The 17,157-nt window shown below is 39.4% G+C and overlaps 1 protein-coding gene across 1 annotated transcript; it reads right to left on the reverse strand.

Moving 5' to 3' along the window:
- Positions 1 to 577: 577 nt before the first annotated feature.
- pop1 (POP1 homolog, ribonuclease P/MRP subunit) lies at positions 578 to 16,542 on the reverse strand. The gene is made up of 16 exons (XM_046877734.1): positions 16,412 to 16,542; positions 16,124 to 16,211; positions 15,895 to 16,026; positions 15,309 to 15,484; positions 12,962 to 13,222; positions 12,684 to 12,771; positions 11,940 to 12,118; positions 10,941 to 11,203; positions 10,776 to 10,869; positions 10,542 to 10,650; positions 10,241 to 10,360; positions 3,391 to 3,512; positions 2,636 to 2,824; positions 2,290 to 2,444; positions 1,861 to 2,049; positions 578 to 1,533 (listed from the first exon to the last, which is right to left on the reverse strand). The coding sequence occupies exons 2-16, from the start codon at positions 16,209 to 16,211 to the stop codon at positions 729 to 731; spliced, it is 2,970 nt and encodes a 989-aa protein (XP_046733690.1). The 5' UTR covers positions 16,412 to 16,542; the 3' UTR covers positions 578 to 728.
- Positions 16,543 to 17,157: the final 615 nt, after the last annotated feature.

Here is a 17,157-nt window from a genome sequence, read left to right on the forward strand (position 1 = left end):
AGGGAAAACAGTACAGGGTGTCTCATTTCCCTTAGTACCCAGGACCTCTGTTGCTCTTCTGTTGCAAATCAATGATGCTTGGTTTACTACAGATGAACAAGCAAGAACACTCATGTAAGATAATACAGGTTTGTTCAAAGGATGCTTACTTTTCGGTCATTTACTGTAGATCTCACCACAAGATCAGTAAAACAATCCCTATACCTATCTTCATTTCTATATCTCTTCATGCTGCAGTGACACTTCAGAAAATCAATTCATAAATGAATTACACACTTATGCTGATCTCCAAACTTTCCAAAGGAGCTGAACTCAAAGAAGCATATTAGAAACCTTTAGGTAGTCTATGAACGGTATGTGTGAAATAGACTAGTAAACAATCTAAAATATAAAGTAAATCAAATTAAAAAATGTAAATCTTTAAAAATCCTATTCATGTTTTTGTAAAAAATTTTATTGGTATTCCCAGCATCACACTTTTACACAATAACCAGAAACTAACATAAAAAAAAAAAAAAAAAAGTGAACAAATCAGATGCTTCAATGTTTTGTAACTTAAATACTCTTTACAGTGAAATTTACTATACAACTAGCCTTTATTCATGCAAATATTCCAAAGCCCTTAATGCAAATCTGTATCAAGCAGAACTATCAGTTAGATGCAGACCTGTGTTGGTACACAAGACAGGTATTGATGCTGAGCCATTTGAGTAGTAGTGGTGCAGAGGTCAAGCTTCTATATGGAGTCTTACAAAGCGATACTGGAGGGAGGTAGGATTGCGCAGAAGCAGGATGCCCCGCTGATCTGCTGATTGCCCAAGAAGAATTTGCAGGAGGCCCGCCAAGCTTACAAACCCTAAAGCCTCCCCAGTTCCTGCTGCAAGGGAGAAATCACCCTGCACAACCCAACCAAGGGTCATACGGGAACAGTGAGATGAGACATTGGTCGGTTGCTCAGTCCACAATCCATGCACTAAATTTGAGTTACTGCAGCCAGTGGCAGAAAGTGAGTCAACAGAAGAGTGGCCAGGATCTGTTGTAACACAAACAATAGACTCGGAGCAAGAATCTTTGAGAACATCAGAGGGGTTGGAGCATTTGTTATTAGAGACAACAGTGTTTTTCTCTATATTGGAAGCTGAACTAGGGTCATCCTTTGTAGAAATGCTGCAGTCTTTATCTTGCCCAAGAGCAGTATAGCTTAGTGAAGCTTCACCACTCTTGCCCCTCTTCTTCAACTGTTGTTTTAGGTGGTCTATATGTTGCGGCTCCATAGGGCCACTCCAATGGGGGTCTTCACGAAAGTGTTGCAGGTCTTCAGTGGTGGGCACACAAAGCATGGCATGAAGCGCAGGCTGTCCCTTACTCAGAGCACGGACACGCACCCACAACACACACCGTTTCCACTGTGCCTGTAGAGACATGCTGACTACAGGGCACAACGACGGGGCACAGGAACCTCTTGGCGCTCTCCGAGTGTGTGAAGATGATGGCCTGCACCAGACGGATAGCTGCCTCAACACCTTACGGCTCCTAAAGATAAAAAAAAAAAAAAAACTTAACTGAGAAAATCCACAACTCAAATAATACTTTATTTAGAATATAGAACTAAGAAGCTTTGGCAAGACTTTGTGTTCACCTTAATGCAAATCAAATCATGTCACATTTTATTTATGAGGCACATTCAAAAATAACCTTAGTTGGCCAAAGTGCTGTACATAATGGCAAATTATATATATAAATAAAATTATGTTTATATAATAGCATATAATAATTTTCTTTCTCTCAACTATTTATTAAATGTGTTAAAAAAATTATTTTCATCTAATAAAAAAACAAAACAAATAACAACAATTATACCTCAGTACAGTAAAAGTTGATGTTCCAGACAGTGATGTCACATCATCCATTTTCATTTCACTAGTGTCTTGGTTGCCTTTTTGTTGTTCCACTCTCTCCTCCCATTCCTCTACCAGCTGTTGCCAGGGGCACCGGAAAGGAGCTACAACACCATATTTGATGTAGTTTGTGCGTTTGGAAGGTGGGTGTCTGTAGATAATTACAAGGAAATCACATCACTGGCAAAATTAAAATATTAAATATTATTTTAATGTACACAAGCCATTGCAAGTTTCTGCTAAAACCTGTCAAGCCAAAGCATTTCAAATCTTAGTGTCGTTCTCTGTAGAGTGATACTAAAATAGGAACGTTAAACATTACACGGCTCCAGACGAGGTGCACCACACAAAGCTACAGCAACAATCTAATACGGATATATATTTTTAGCACCTCTTAAACTTTTCCAGCAGTTCGAGCTCCTGCTGCTCCTGAAAATGGACACCTGCAAGGCAGTCTGGGTAATTGTGAGGAAAGTGGGGCGTGCCTTTATTCTGGGAGTGTTTTAAACTCATCTGAAGACCCCCAACACGAACACCACTGTATACCTGACACACAGATTTACATAGGTTATGGGCATGCATTATATATATTTCACAGCTTAATACATATCATTTCTTACCAACAGTTCCTAACATTGTGGTGCCAGGATGGTTGACCTTGTTAACAATAATTGACAAGTATTTGACCCCAAAGTACATAAAGTGAAGATTTCTTGGATAATGAGCCTTATCTTTACCAAAGGTACCCAAAATGCCATGCCCCAACCCTTGGGTAGTAGCAAGTCCCAACCGGATCCCCAACCAAGTCGCTCCTCTCCCAGCTGTTTCCCTGCCTGGTTAACCAGTAGAATTGGCACTCGGCCCTGTGCAGGGGTCGTCAACCTGGAACCTGGAACGAGCAGCTCTCTCTTCATCTTGTTTAGATCCTGATGGATGTACACACTTTGTTTACTTTATAATTAGGTTAACAAAGGTAAGCTCTAGTACAATACAGGCACAACAGGACACGTTTGCTATCCAGCCCCATACTGCATACACTATTTTGTTCTGTTTTAAATACATCAGTGGCTAATCTGTTATGTATTCATGCTACAGAACACAAAATAATTCATAAGTCTATAATGGTTTTTTTTTTTTTTTTTTTTTTAAATGTGAAAGGAACTCCAGAACTGAGACTACAATAACCTGGTATTATGTCTATGTTCAAGGTGGGATTTGTTTTGTGAAAGGGAGTTGAAAAAAGACCATTTGACTTTCTTTTGTGGACCTTTCATTTTGTAGCTTATATAATTAAATATTATACCAATAATCACCTTTTACAATATCTTTATAAGTGCATGAGTCATTCCTGGTAGAACAATTATATTTTCTTACTACCTTACATACACAAACTTACATGCCTTTATTTACACTGTATGGACCAGGTCATAAATTTGTTTGTTTGTGTGTGTGTGTGTGTGTGTGTGTGTGTGTGTGTGTGTGTGAGATATACCTTTTCTGAAATCTTGTTGTTTGTAACATTCTCTCGAACAGACTTATCCCATAGAGAACTCTGAGCACAGAAAGAGGGGACTCCTCTCAGTGTCAAATTTCTTCTCTGTTCCTCGTCAACACCTACCACACACACACACACAAAACAGTAAGCACTGATAAGAAAACTCCACTGCATTCCACATTTTAAACCAAAAATACATGTATGGTAGTAATATGGAATGGTGACATTTTGGACTGTAGTCTGCTCATACATTTAAGAGAGGTAAGAAAATATGAACCTAGCCAGTATATTGAACTGACTGAGTAACACAATGTCATTATCCCTGTTTGCATGTTTAAAATAAAAAATAAAATAAAACAGCAAAAAGAAAAGACGATAGAACAGAATTACAGATTTCATTTCCTGTTTTTTCCATCTAGACGTGATAGCCAATTAAAAACATAGTACCTTTTTTTTTTAAACCCACCAATTGTGACCAAAAATATTGTACATGTAACTGACAGATGTTATATAGGTTTTAAACTTTTGTTTAAACCTGGAGTCACACTCCTACAGCCTGACTCCACATTTGGAATGGCCCTCTGAACAATGCCAGAAAAATATTTTGAAAATAAAATTTTAAATATTATATTTTACTTGTATCATATCTGCATTTGATGATAAAGATTGGCTTTCAAAAAAGAATTTTCCTTATTTATTAATAGAGGTCGAGCTATTGATAGTTGATTGCTGGCAAAAATCCATCCTAATAGTTCCCTTTCTGGAACTTGAGCTGCATCAACAATGCTTTGGGAAAGCTTCCGCGTTGCCCACGCTCTGAATCACGTGTGTAATCTGTCGAATAGAAAGCCTAGTGTCACCGGTGGAGTGACGTCACAACCAGGAAGCTATAAAAAAATAAATAAATAATAATAATAAAAAATAAAAAAATAAATCGATGGCTTGTGCGTCGCTTGCTTTGGATAGGAGCATGTAAGGTCAGTTCCAGAGGGAGCCGGCCGTGCAAACTCCGCGCACACTCATTCCGCCGCGCACATTGTGCTCGCATGTCTATGCAAATAGGGCAATAAGTCACCCCGCCCAGAGTTGTAGAGGCTGTGACTGTGGCCACTGAGGGGGCACAGCTCCGAGGTTCCGGTCTCTCCACTGAGGTGGTAGAGACGATTCTAAATTCCAGAGCTCCCTCCACGAGGAGGTTGTATGGCGCAAGATGGCACCTGTTCAGTGTGTGGTGCGAGCATCACCGATTGAATCCAGTTAACTGCCCGGTTGGTTCAGTGCTAGAATTCCTTCAAGAACAGTCCGCCAAAGGGTTGGCTCCGTCCACCGTCAAAGTCTACACGTCTGCCATTTTGGCGTATCATGCCCCCTTAACGGTACAATTACTGGGCAGAGACCTGCTGGTGACGTGGTTCCCACAGCACAGCCTGCAGTGCAACCCAAAGTGCCTGGGTGGGACCTGGCCGTTGTGCTGGAGGCTCTGTCTGAGCCCCCAAATCGAGCCATTGGCAGAGGCATTTTTGAAGCACCTCACAGTCAAGTCCTTTTGGCTATTTGCTCTCTTAAGAGAGTAGGGGATCTACAGGCCCTCTCAGTGGCCCCCTTTTTCTGGCGTTTACTCTAGGCATGGCGACTGTCTTCTTGTACCCCAGAACGGGTTACATCCCCAAGTGCCCTGGGTCATCCCACGACCCGGCCACAGACCAGGAGAAGCTGAACCAGCTATGTATTGGACACTTACGTCCACAGGACGAGTCCATGGAGGAAGTCCGAACAACTGCTTGTCTGCTACAGCCCTCTGAATAGAGGCCTCCCTGCGAACAAGCAGAATTTGAGCAGTTGGTTTGTCAATGCAATTGCATCTTACTACGAGTCCCCTGGTCGCCCCGTCCCGTTCAGTGTCAAAGCGCATTTGACCCGGAGTGTGGCAGCCTCTAAGGCCACACTGCCAGGTGCTTTTGATAGCTTCCTAGTCGTGACGGCGTGCTTTCCATTGGACAGATTACACATGGAATTCAGAGCGTGGACATCGCGGAAGCGTTCCCAAAGGGTTGTTGACGCAGCGTCTCATTCTCTCAGGGAACTAGGGTTACATACGTAACCTAGAGACATTTTTCTGGCTTTCAGTCCGCTGTCCTTATGAGAGTGGCCTTTAGGGAGTAAATTACTGATGCTACATGCTGTTTGTTTTTACATGTGGGATGGTGTGCTGCACGAAAAGCACTATATTATATTTATAATTTATTAATTATATAATTATATTTATTAATGAATATATTCCTATTTATTTCCTTTAGCACACTCACAATTCAGTGTATATTATTATTTTATATATATATATATATATATATATATATATATATATATATATATATATATATATATATATATATATATATATATATATTTTTTTTGTAATACAGTTCAGTAGTACCCCAGTCATAAGGGTTGCACAATCCCAAGCTCAGATAAATGGGGAGGGCATCCAGCTAAAACGTGCCAAATCAAATATGCGGATCACGAATCAGAATTTCATACCGGCTCGATCCAGGCCTGGGTTAACAACAACCACCACAGGTATTGATTGCCAAAGGAGGCGATGGAGAAGACCTCTACAGAGACAGCAGGGAGAGGAGAAGTGTAGGAGAGTGGAGGTTGGGGTGGGCACTTTCAATGTTTGTACTAAGACTGGTAATGGAGAGAGGTAGCTGATATTATGGAGTGGAGAAAGGTAGATATTAGGGATGCACCGAAATGAAAATTCTTGTCCGAAACCGAAAAAGAGGAAAGCAAGGCCGAAAACCGAAAGAAATAATGCCAATTATTATTAATAATTATTTTTTCAATTGCATAAATTAATATTAAAGTTTCAAAGAATAAATCAATTACAAATTATGAAAATATTTATTTATAGCACATTGCAACAATGCACAGGATACAATAAAATTCAAACAATGTCTATCGTGAAACTGATTGCTGAAATATCTGCAGTTATATGCTTATGAACGTGAGTTGCAACAACATTCAGCTCAGGTAAACACACCTCTGAAAAATGTCATCTGCTCGGTATGGCATAACGGGGCTCAATGTGCTCGATCACTATCACTAGGAAACTTCCTTGCCTTTTCAAAAACGTCCGCCACAGACGGAGTGCGCGTGCTCGGGGGGGTTTTGCTTTTCTGTGCCACGTTTCTCTCATATTCAGCATAGCGATCGGGATGTTTGGATTTCAGCTGATAAATTAAACCCGACGTGCAGACGCACCTCCTTTTGAAATTTTGGCATTACATGTTTTGCAAATCACTATCCGTGGGTCTTTCTCAGATATACTCAAATACGTCCACACATGTTGCTGCAGGCGCGGTTTCTGTTTGCGTTATCACAACAAACTGTTTCGGCCGCGTTGTTTCGGTGATCAAAGTCTTTCGGCCGAAAACCAAAAATGCACTATGCACAAAATTTTCGGTGGCCGAATATTCGGTGCATCCCTAGTAGATATGCTGTATTCAGGAGACCAAGTGGAAAAGAAGTAAGGAACATTGGAGGTGGCTTTAAACTGTTCTACCTTGGTGTGGATGAAAAGAGAAATGGTGTAGGGGTGATCCTGAAGGAAGAGTACAGTAAGAATGTAGTGGAGGTGAAGAGAGTTTCTGATAGGGTGATGAACGTGAAGATGGAAGTTAAAGGGGTGATGATAAATGTCATCAGTGATAATGCTCCACAGGTGGGTTGTGAGATCGAAAATTCTGGAATGAGTTAGATGAAGAGGTGGACAGTGTACATAGAAATGACCTAGACAGATTTCAATGGGCATGTAGGTGAAGGGAACAAAAGTGATGAGGAGGTTATGGGTAGGTATGGCCTTAAGGAGAGGAATGTGGAAGAGCAGATGGTAATAGATTTTGTGAAAAGGACGAAAATGGCAGTGATGAATAAGTATTTTAAGAAGGAGGAGGAGCAAAGGGTGATGTATAAGAGTGGAGGAAGGTGCACACAGGTGGAATATTCTATGCAGGAGATGCAACCTGTAAGAGATTGAACACTAAGGTGTTGGCAGGGGACAGTGTAGCTAGACAGCATCAAATGGAGGTATGTAGGATGGATTTGGAGGTGAAGAAGAGGAGGAGATTGAGGACTGAACAAAGAATAAGATGGTGGAAACTGAAGGAGGAAGACTGCGGTGTGAGAATAAGGGGAAAGGTCAGAGACAGGGGCTTAGTGGTGGTGAAGAGATGCTGGACGATTGGGCAACTGCAGGTAAGCAGGTAAAGAGGGATGTTGAAAAAGCTAAGGAAAAGGCATATGAGGAGCTGTATGAGAAGTTGGACACTAAGGAAGGAGAAAAGGATTTGTACCGATTGGTCACGCAGAGGGACCGAGCTGGGAAGGATGTGCTGCAGGTTAGAGCATTAAAGGATGCAGATGAAAATGTGTTGACTAGTGGGGAGAGTGTGTTGAGAAGATGGAGTGAGTATTTTGATCAGCTGATGAATAAGGAAAATAAAAAAAGAAAGGTTGGCTTATGAGATGGTAAAGCAGGAAGTGGATAGGATTCATAAGGAGGAAGTGATAGCAGTGATTAAGAGGATGAAGAGTGGAAAGTTGGTAAGACCTAATGACATACCGGTAGAAGCATGGGGATGTTTAGCAGAGATGGCAGCAGAGTTTTTAATAAGATTGTTTAACAGGATTTTGGAAGGTGAGAGGATGCCTGAACAATGGAGAAGGAGTGTGCTGGTACCGATCTTTAAGAATAAGGGAGATGTGCAGACCTGCAGTAACTACAGAGGAATAAAGTTGATCAGTCACACCATGAAGTTATGGGAAAGAGTAGTGGAAGCCAGGCTGAAAGAAGAGGTGACCATCTGTGAGCAGCAGTATGGTTTCATGCCAAGGAAGAGCACCACAAACGCATTATTTGCTTTGAGAATGTTGGAGAAGTATACAGAAGGTCAGAAGAAGTTGCATTGTGTGTTTGTGGATTTAGAGAAAGTGTACGACAGGGTGCTGAGAGAGGAGTTATGGTATTGTATGAGGAAGTCAGGTGTGTCAGAAGTATTTGAGGGTGGTGCAGGACATTTTTGGTGCAGGTTTAAGGTGGAGGTTAGATTGCATCAAGGATCGGCTCTGAGCCCTTTCCTGTTTGCAGTGGTGATGGATAGGTTGACAAACAAGGTCAGACAGGAGTCTCCGTGGACTATGATGTTTGCGGATGATATTGTGATTTGTGGCGAGAGTAGGAAGCAGGTTGAGAAGAGCCTGGAGAGCTAGAGATATGCACTGGAGAGAAGGGGATTAAAAGTCAGTAGAAGTAAGTGTTGCAGGTAGAATAGGTGGAGAAGGTGGAGGAGTTTACGCAGTAAAAAGCTATAAAATATATAAAACTAAAAAAAAAAAAAAAAAACCCAGTCAGACACAACCTCCTGGGATGGGATGTAGGAGTAACAATCCACAATTTGATGAAAACTTTAAGAGCAGAGACCATATTACAAAAAGTCAAGAAAAGAAAGAAAACAGAATAAAGACAAAACATGAGCTCATCGGTCAGGCACACCAGATGCAATGTCGTGGCATTGGGTTACATAGCTTTAACGTGAAACCATGCAGCAAGACAATGTAAGAAAAACACACTCCAACAAACAGAAGACTTCATGAGGAGGGGAAAAAGTAGACAGTTTGCGAATTAATCACCACACCTTAACACAATTGAGCATGATTTTTACCTCCTAAAGAGTGAAAACTAATAACAACTGAAATAATTTGTGGCACAAGCCTGGAAAAGAAGAATGTAACAGTCGAGGCCAGTAGCAGCAAGGTATATGCAACTAAATACTACTAGTAAACAGTTTCAATACTTTTGCTTAGCTACAAACTTAGTGGTCTACCACCAAAGCTGCTCTAACTTGTTCAACACATTGGGTTTTAAATCATTCATTCAATTCCTCATATTTACCTCTCAAACATCTTCAGTGTATTTGCAAATACAAATTTGACCTTGACATTTTACTAATACTATTGTAGGGGGCAGTTTGCCAGGGTCTAATGAAAATTAATTCAATGTAAAATACTTTCAATGATTGTTCTTTTTGTTCTAAGTTGTAGTCCTAAGCCATTGTAGCAATGTGGATTGGACACATTGATGTGAATAGTTTTCTACAATGGCTCAGGATTACAAATGCCATGAAAAGTTTTGCAAGTCTCCATCAGCGAACAGTTACTTGAACATGCATTTATTATTCAGACTCAAGGTTTCTTCCTCATACCATCTCAGAGTGTTGTTTCTTGTGACCTTCACCACCTGCTTGCTCATCTGAAATAACACTTATAAAGGCTAATTTATACATTTAAATGTATTGAATACATTTAAATGACTGTATTGAATACATTTAAATGACTATTGAATACATTTAAATGTATATTCTTTATCAATTTATTTCTGTAAAGCTGCTATATCACAATGTGCATTGCTGTGCATCCAATAAAACTAAATTGAAGTCTATTGTGATAATCTTCCTATCTAGAAATTGTCATTATAATTCATTATTAGATAAACTTATATGCAATATGAAAATATCCTAGCTTTCTAGCAGATTGAGATGTAATGTATAAATTAGTCAAAATATTATTACATGGCTGTAAAATTAACATTCTTAATTTGGGAATTACATTGCTTGCATTGCAAGAGTTTGATTGTTCACATCAGACAGCAGAGAGAAAGCTTGCCAGAAAAATCCACACAGCATGCAGTTGACACAGTGTTTCCAGAACATACTGGTTAACCAAACATTCACGTGATATCACAGCACAAATATATACACTGTGTACATAAATGTTAAAATGAGTTCACCTTGGGTCTGGTAAAAATCTGTTGTAACTTTTCCTCGTTTCGCAGACAAAGACAGTCTTGGGTCGTTTACGGTCATCCCTAGAACACACCCTCCTGGAAGCTCAACCGTAGAGTTTATACCTTATTCAAAAATAATTTTTCGTTACACATTTTATATTCTGCTGAATATATTGCAAAAGAGTTATATGCTTGTCTGTTGATGAGCCACATTTGCTGATCTAAAGAGAGAAATTGGTGTATTACTACAATCTTGGAAAAAAAACTGCCACAATAAAACTAATTATAGCAATAAATACAATACCTTTCAAGAGCTGAAAAATATCTGTTTGCTGGCGATGTAGGGACATGCTCTCCTCTTTCTTACACTCTTCTGGCCACCAAAAATGGGATGAAGTCATTTCCATATTATTCTTTAAAAAAATAAAAAAATAAAAATGGATAGTTTACATATAAATGCAATTCCATTCTTCACACATTCAACACTTCAGTATTCATGGGAATAGACCATTTTCTTAGTGCTTAAGCTGCAACTCACCTCACAGTCAGTTGCTGGTACAAGCATCTGAGTCAGCACAGAGTGGGAAAGCGGACCAATTAGACGATACCGTACTATTTCCATGGTGAGATCACTGAAAAGGAAAACCAATATATAGAACTCGCATTGGATTTATTTTACATGTCATGCCATTACGTTGCTCACCTGATCACAATCTCAGTCTTGCAGGATGTCCAACTAACAGGAGTTGTAAGTGATCGAGTGCCATCCCCCACAATTTTTTTGGCAGTGCAGCCAAACTTATGGTCAGCTTTCAATTTCCTCTTGGCACACCGTGGCTTAGAGTCAGAAGATGCAGCTGGAATGAGACTTTCTTCTACCAGGTTCTCTGAAGGGTCCACTTCTACATTAGCTGGAGACACTGCTTCAAAGCAATGGCATACTGACTGCAATTCTGGTAGAAGATCCTGAGATATATATACACACACAGAAAAAACATTAATAGGGACACTTTATAATAGGCAAAAAGAATGTTTACTCCAGACCAAAACACCCATATGTGCTGATTCAACAAAGAGAGTTTAGGCAGTAATGTCAGGCAAAGAGGACCTTAAAGCTCAGTCACTAGTACTTAAACATGTCAAAAGACTTTTCTTGAAACATTTAAATTAAATACGCTAATTTAAAATGTCTGTGTGCTTTTCTATCCATGTTTTCAAGGACCTCACTTTCAAAATCTCAATAATAATACATACAAGTAAAGCATACAATATATTCAATGGATATTTTAGACAACTGTATGCTTTCATAGTAAATGTATGGGGAAGAGCCACATATGGGTGTGATGCCCATGTGTCCACAAACATATTGCCATATCAATGACCTTATATGTACATCTGAATATTATTATTTGTAGTAGTAATAACAGTAATGCCATCAGTTGCTGCTAATATTAAGATTGTGATCATTATTATTTCAAATAATATTGAAATTAAATAATCACATTTATTTAAGAGTTTCCATATTTATGGCTATATGGTTAGTCTCTCTAAAATAATAAATGGGAAAAAATGACCGCATAGCAATAGGTCAACTAGAAGCTGCAGTGAGCTATGAAATGTATAACTGATAAATGACTAATTATTACAAGTATACCTAATAAACTTTAGCTTCTAAGTGTGTATAAATGCACATACATGCTACCTGTTTTAAAGTGGGATGTGCCCAGATCCACAACTGTCTGTGAGGTGATGCAGTAGCGCATGGTCTCCAGAGAAATTGCACAGGACCCAGAGGTTGGCAGGGGTACTGATCAGCCTTATAAAGCATAACACTCCCCTCTTTCTGCCCTGACACACATGATGCTGCAGCAAATGTTGGGCCTGCAGGGACACAGAAACCAACAACACTTATTGGGATTCCAAAATGATATTAATGACAATATTACACTTATACTGGCTATGAGGAACATACTTTTCATATTTTACAAAGGGTCATTTAATTACCTTTAAGCCATAATCAATACATTTTGCTAACTTTTATTCATTAGTATTACTACAGACATTATTTTCAGTCAGCGTGTGCTTAGGAAAATGTGCATTGTACTAACAGTTGAATTATATTGTGCTTTGAGCTGCACTGTGCTTCGTTTAACTTATTTGTCAGCATTTCTACCTTGCTGCATGCTTCGGGAAAAGACAGCAAGTCATCTAATACAATTAACAGAAAACATTTGTTTGCAGCTCAGCACATGGCAGAATTGGGAACCTGTGCTTATTTTATTTATGGCATCGAGGTGAATTGTACCACCAAGATGTGCATAATATGGCCATGGTTTTGGACACCAGTCCATCATACACACATGCACTTTTTGAACAGCTATTCATAATTTATAGTGTTTTTTCTGTTGTACATGGTGGAGCTTTGAAAAGCTGGTGAAATATTCACCTGCATCTTTGTTGGTGAGTCTGGAGAGTGCAGTAAGTAGGTGTTCCTCTGGACCATGAAGCTCTATGCAACAATAGTATGAGAGGTCCTGAATAAGACAAATGTTTAAAATAAATAAATAAATTGACCAAGAAAGAGTAAAAACTGAAAGAAAAGAAATGGTTGAATGTTAAACAGCATGAGAAGCATAGAAAGACAAAAAAAGGGTTATAATTGCTTAAAAAGCATGAGGTATTTAATGCTACTGTTAAGAGTGATAAAAACTCCAGCAAGCTGACCTGCAGCAGGCAGCCAGAATTCATGGCCCTATAGCTGGCTCTGTAGCACTTGTATGTGGGGCGGTCTCCCAGACAGTAACCCCATTTCTTCAGCATGTGAAAACGCTTGGCATGCCAGATGTGAGTCTCTAACCATTTATTCTTACGCTGCCGTCGGTTAAATTCCAGCAACAAGCTGCCATGGCGGCGACGGGCACGTCGACTTTTGGTCTTTGACTGCTCTTTTTTCTCTTTCTTCCCTGTCTGCTGACTCTTCTCCAACTAGACAACAAAAATAAGGTTACAGCACTAAAAACAGTTTCTACACACACAAAACACTACTACAATAAATCAAGTCACAATAGTGTTCATTACAGTGATTTATCACGAGAGAAGGTGTTCTTGGCATGCAGCAGAGTAAAGTGCACCTTTCCCATGATAAAAATTACTGCAATGGTTTAATGTTTATTAAAATAGTAACAATAAGAAAAAGAAAGCAGTGAAAAAAGAACCCTGATAAAATTTATTTCTTAATTATTAGTTATATCACAAGTGTGTAATTAGACATCAAAATTGACTGATCAGAATTCAGCACCAAAACTACCGTAATTTCCCGACTATAAAGCGCACCCTTATATAAGCCGCGCCCACTGAATTTTACAAATATTTTTATTTTTAACATAAATAAGCCGCACCTTGTGTATAAGCCAAACAGTATACACTGAAACTAATGAACTTTACACAGGCTTTACCGAAAGAGCGTGTCTGTTACACGGTGTAACGGGTGAAATATGTTGTGGCTCCTTTAAGAGCAGAGCAGCATTTTGGGAACAGCAGGTCACTGCATTCTCCCGGTATTACTGCGTGCGTGTGGAGACTGAGGATTATGTGCTCATTATTTTCTGATGCTCATTTCTAAGTTTCTTTGACTAACCCGTAACGCTGTTGCCAAGAAAAATAAAAAAAAGCAAGAGTTTTGGAAACCTGTCTGTGCTTATATGATTTCTGTTGCAACTGGAGTTAGTGAGCTCTCCCTTCACCCGGACTCAACGCGTTACAACGGCTTGTATCTAAACAGTAGCCGACCAAGAAAGTCCTTGTTCACTGTCTTCCTCCTTCCTTTTACAACTACAGTGGTATCTTGACCTAAGAGTGCATTAATGTACGAGTTTTCCGAGGTATGAGCGGTCAATTTTTTTGCTTTGTTACGTTAGCAAAAAATTGAGGTACGAGCTCGAGACGCTGCTAGATGGCAAAGCGAAGCCAGAAAGCGAAGATTGTGACGAAAATTAAGATAAGCAAAGAAGAAAAAGTAAAAATGTAAAAGTTTAGGAATACGTAATGTACAGGAGTGATAGTAAAAAACTAGTTTTCCCTCCGCCTCCGCTTATCGCCTTTACCCCTCTCCACACACACACACACACACACACACACACACACACACCACTACCGTTTTCGTTAGCTCAAGTCGTCTCATCTCCAATGAAAATACATATAAATACAATAAATAAATCCTTATTATATCTTTACATACTCTTTCTATTATGTTTTTATACAAGGTTTGTTATTTAGAAATGTATTTTCCAATTTAATAACATGAAACATAAAAACGGGGTGTCATTTTGAGGGTTGGAACAGATTAATGCCATTTTAAGTATTTTCAATATGGAAAACTGATTTGATGTGCGAGCAAATTGAGATACGAGCTCGTCCACGGAGAGAATGACACTCATAGGTCAAGGTACTACCGTATTTCTCCCGATGTCGTGCAGCTCAGAACACAGGTGAGGTGCATTTTTTCGTTTACGTTCGAAAATTTCATTGGTCTAATATTATGTCGCTCAGTTTTTTTGGCTTGAAGTTTCTGAAACCGGGAAAAACCCAGGAAAAATCCATAAATTAGCAGCTTCGTTGTTTAAGCCGCGGGTTCGAAACGTGGGGAAGAAAGTAGCGGCTTATAGTCCGAAAAATACGGTATTTGTTTTAGATCTCCACAAGTTGGGCACGAAAAACAAATCAACACAACAATCCTAAATGATGAGCTGGTTTGTTAAACATGTTGGAAATGGCCCACTATTATCCCTCAGAACATTCTAAAGCCAATGTCAAATGTTGAGGGAAAGTCGCGTTGCAACTCTGAAATGAATCGAACTTTTTATAGTCAGGGACCTCTTTAACAGAAAAATTGAGAGTATAGAATGTCCAATGATTAAAATTTATACAATAAATAAAAATATTTTGTTTTTAAACTCTCATTAAATCAAATGTTCAGTAAACCCTTTTCATAGTCATAACAGCAGCAGGTTATGGTTTAAATCACCCGAACAGGTGACATACAAATCCGTCTTTAAACAAGAAAATTGTGTACCATTCTCTGTGCCATCTCTCTCAGTCTGCAAGGCAATCTCTTGATGTTGTGGCTCATGGCTCTTCGGCGCATATGCTTTGGCAGAGCTCCAAACACATGGGAGCTACTTGTCATCTTTGTAGCAGCCCTTAACATGGCATTGACTTCTGCAGCTCGTGCTTTGGCAAAGAGTGATGCTGGAAAGAAACAAAAGAAAATATGGAAAAACAAAACCATAAAAGCCAAATGCAGTAGTATCTAGCAAAGAAAGTAACAGCTATTTTATTTCATATTTTATTTGCTGTTTTATTGTTCTGATCCTTACCAGTCATGTACTTGGGCAGTGCCTGCTCATGTTCATTCTGATGCCCCCAAAGCACATTGTATATGTACTGTTTAACTCTTCTGATCATTACCAGTGAGGCACTTGCGCAGTGCCTGCTCATGTTTACCTCCTCCAAACTTTTGCCCCCCAAAGCACTTAGTTCATGTACTGTAATACTGTTCTGATCATTACAGTGATGGACATGAACAGGCACTACTGAAGTACATCCTGATGCCACCAAAACCATAATAAAATGTCCTGTTATTCTGTTCTGATCCTTACCAGTGATGTACTTGGGCAGAGGCTGCTCAGGTACAACTCTTTCATCCTGATGCCCCGTCACCCAGGTGCTGGAGTGCTGTAGAGACCCCTTCATGTGCTGCTGCTGCTGCTCCTGAGAATCGGAGCTGCGACCTGACCATAAGTATTTTAATATAAATGACACACAAGCTCGGCAACCCACAGCTTAAAAAGTCGGAAAGGAAGTATTTAATATATTTTTTCCACCAACCTGTACCATCATGTGACTGCGAATAAGTAACATTAGAAGGCTGATTTCTCATTTTCTTGTGTCGCATTCTGTCTTTGGCCCCCGACATCTACAGCAAAAAGAATGAGCACGTTTTTATTTCTGCACGCAATATTCACACACATCACGTCTGCTCTGGTCTTCTTTAAGTAATTTGGCTGTAATTAGCTAGCCACTTCCATAGCAAACACGGGAAGAAGTTTCCTAATGTGAATACATTCGCCAAATTACAGCCTTCGTTTGTACCTGACATAAATGGAAAGTACTTACTTTGTATCCTGCTTGTTATGGGAAAACTTATAAATGTATAAAAAATGGTCCTGTCGTCCAGTCCTCAGCATGTCAGCGCTAACACCGCGCTTGTAAAACACGTGTAGCAGCACTTCCGCACCGCGATGCTCATGGGTAATGTAGTGCGTTTGTAACTTGGACTCGTGTGTTTCATCAAAAAAATATTTACATCCTTTTAATGATGTCACTTTATAATTTAGATGTTTAGAATTGTATTGTGCAGTAAGACATTTTGTGTATTGTTATTTATTTTTATTATAAGGAATTGGGTGAATGTAAAGACTACCTGCTTTTGTTGGAGTGGATGATGACAGTTAAGAGTTTTAGAGTTTTGGCTCAAACAAAATACATTACATGGCTAAAAGTCTGTGTACACTTAACCAACACACACACAACTGTGGGCTATAAACCGTTCCTACACAAATTGAAGCACACAAGTTACACTATTAATTCCATGTGTTACATTAGTACAATTAACAAAGACTACCATAGAGCAACCCTGCACCGTAGACTAAATTGGCAAATATTATCATGTGCACTGCCTCACTTTTAAATACCCTGCACAAATTGTATAGTTAATGTCTCTATCTTTATTTATTACTTTATTATTATTTTTATAGCACCACCACACTATCCAAATTTCTTGTACATGCAACCCATGATACTTGGCAAATAGGGGACTAATCCTGAAATGGGATGACCAAACAGCACATATCAGCAGGGGC

This window comes from Silurus meridionalis, chromosome 21, assembly GCF_014805685.1.
Source record: "Silurus meridionalis isolate SWU-2019-XX chromosome 21, ASM1480568v1, whole genome shotgun sequence".
NCBI lineage: Eukaryota > Metazoa > Chordata > Actinopteri > Siluriformes > Siluridae > Silurus > Silurus meridionalis.

What these genes read in the sequence shown, in the direction of transcription:
- pop1 (XM_046877734.1), bottom strand. Translation starts at nt 16,211, where the DNA reads ATGTCGGGGGCCAAAGACAGAATGCGACACAAGAAAATGAGAAATCAG. An exon ending in GCAGTCACATGATGGTACAG is followed by an intron (nt 16,027 to 16,123) that starts GTTGGTGGAAAA and finishes ACTTATGGTCAG; the next exon opens with GTCGCAGCTCCGATTCTCAG. An exon ending in TCTGCCCAAGTACATCACTG is followed by an intron (nt 15,485 to 15,894) that starts GTAAGGATCAGA and finishes GTTTCTTTCCAG; the next exon opens with CATCACTCTTTGCCAAAGCA.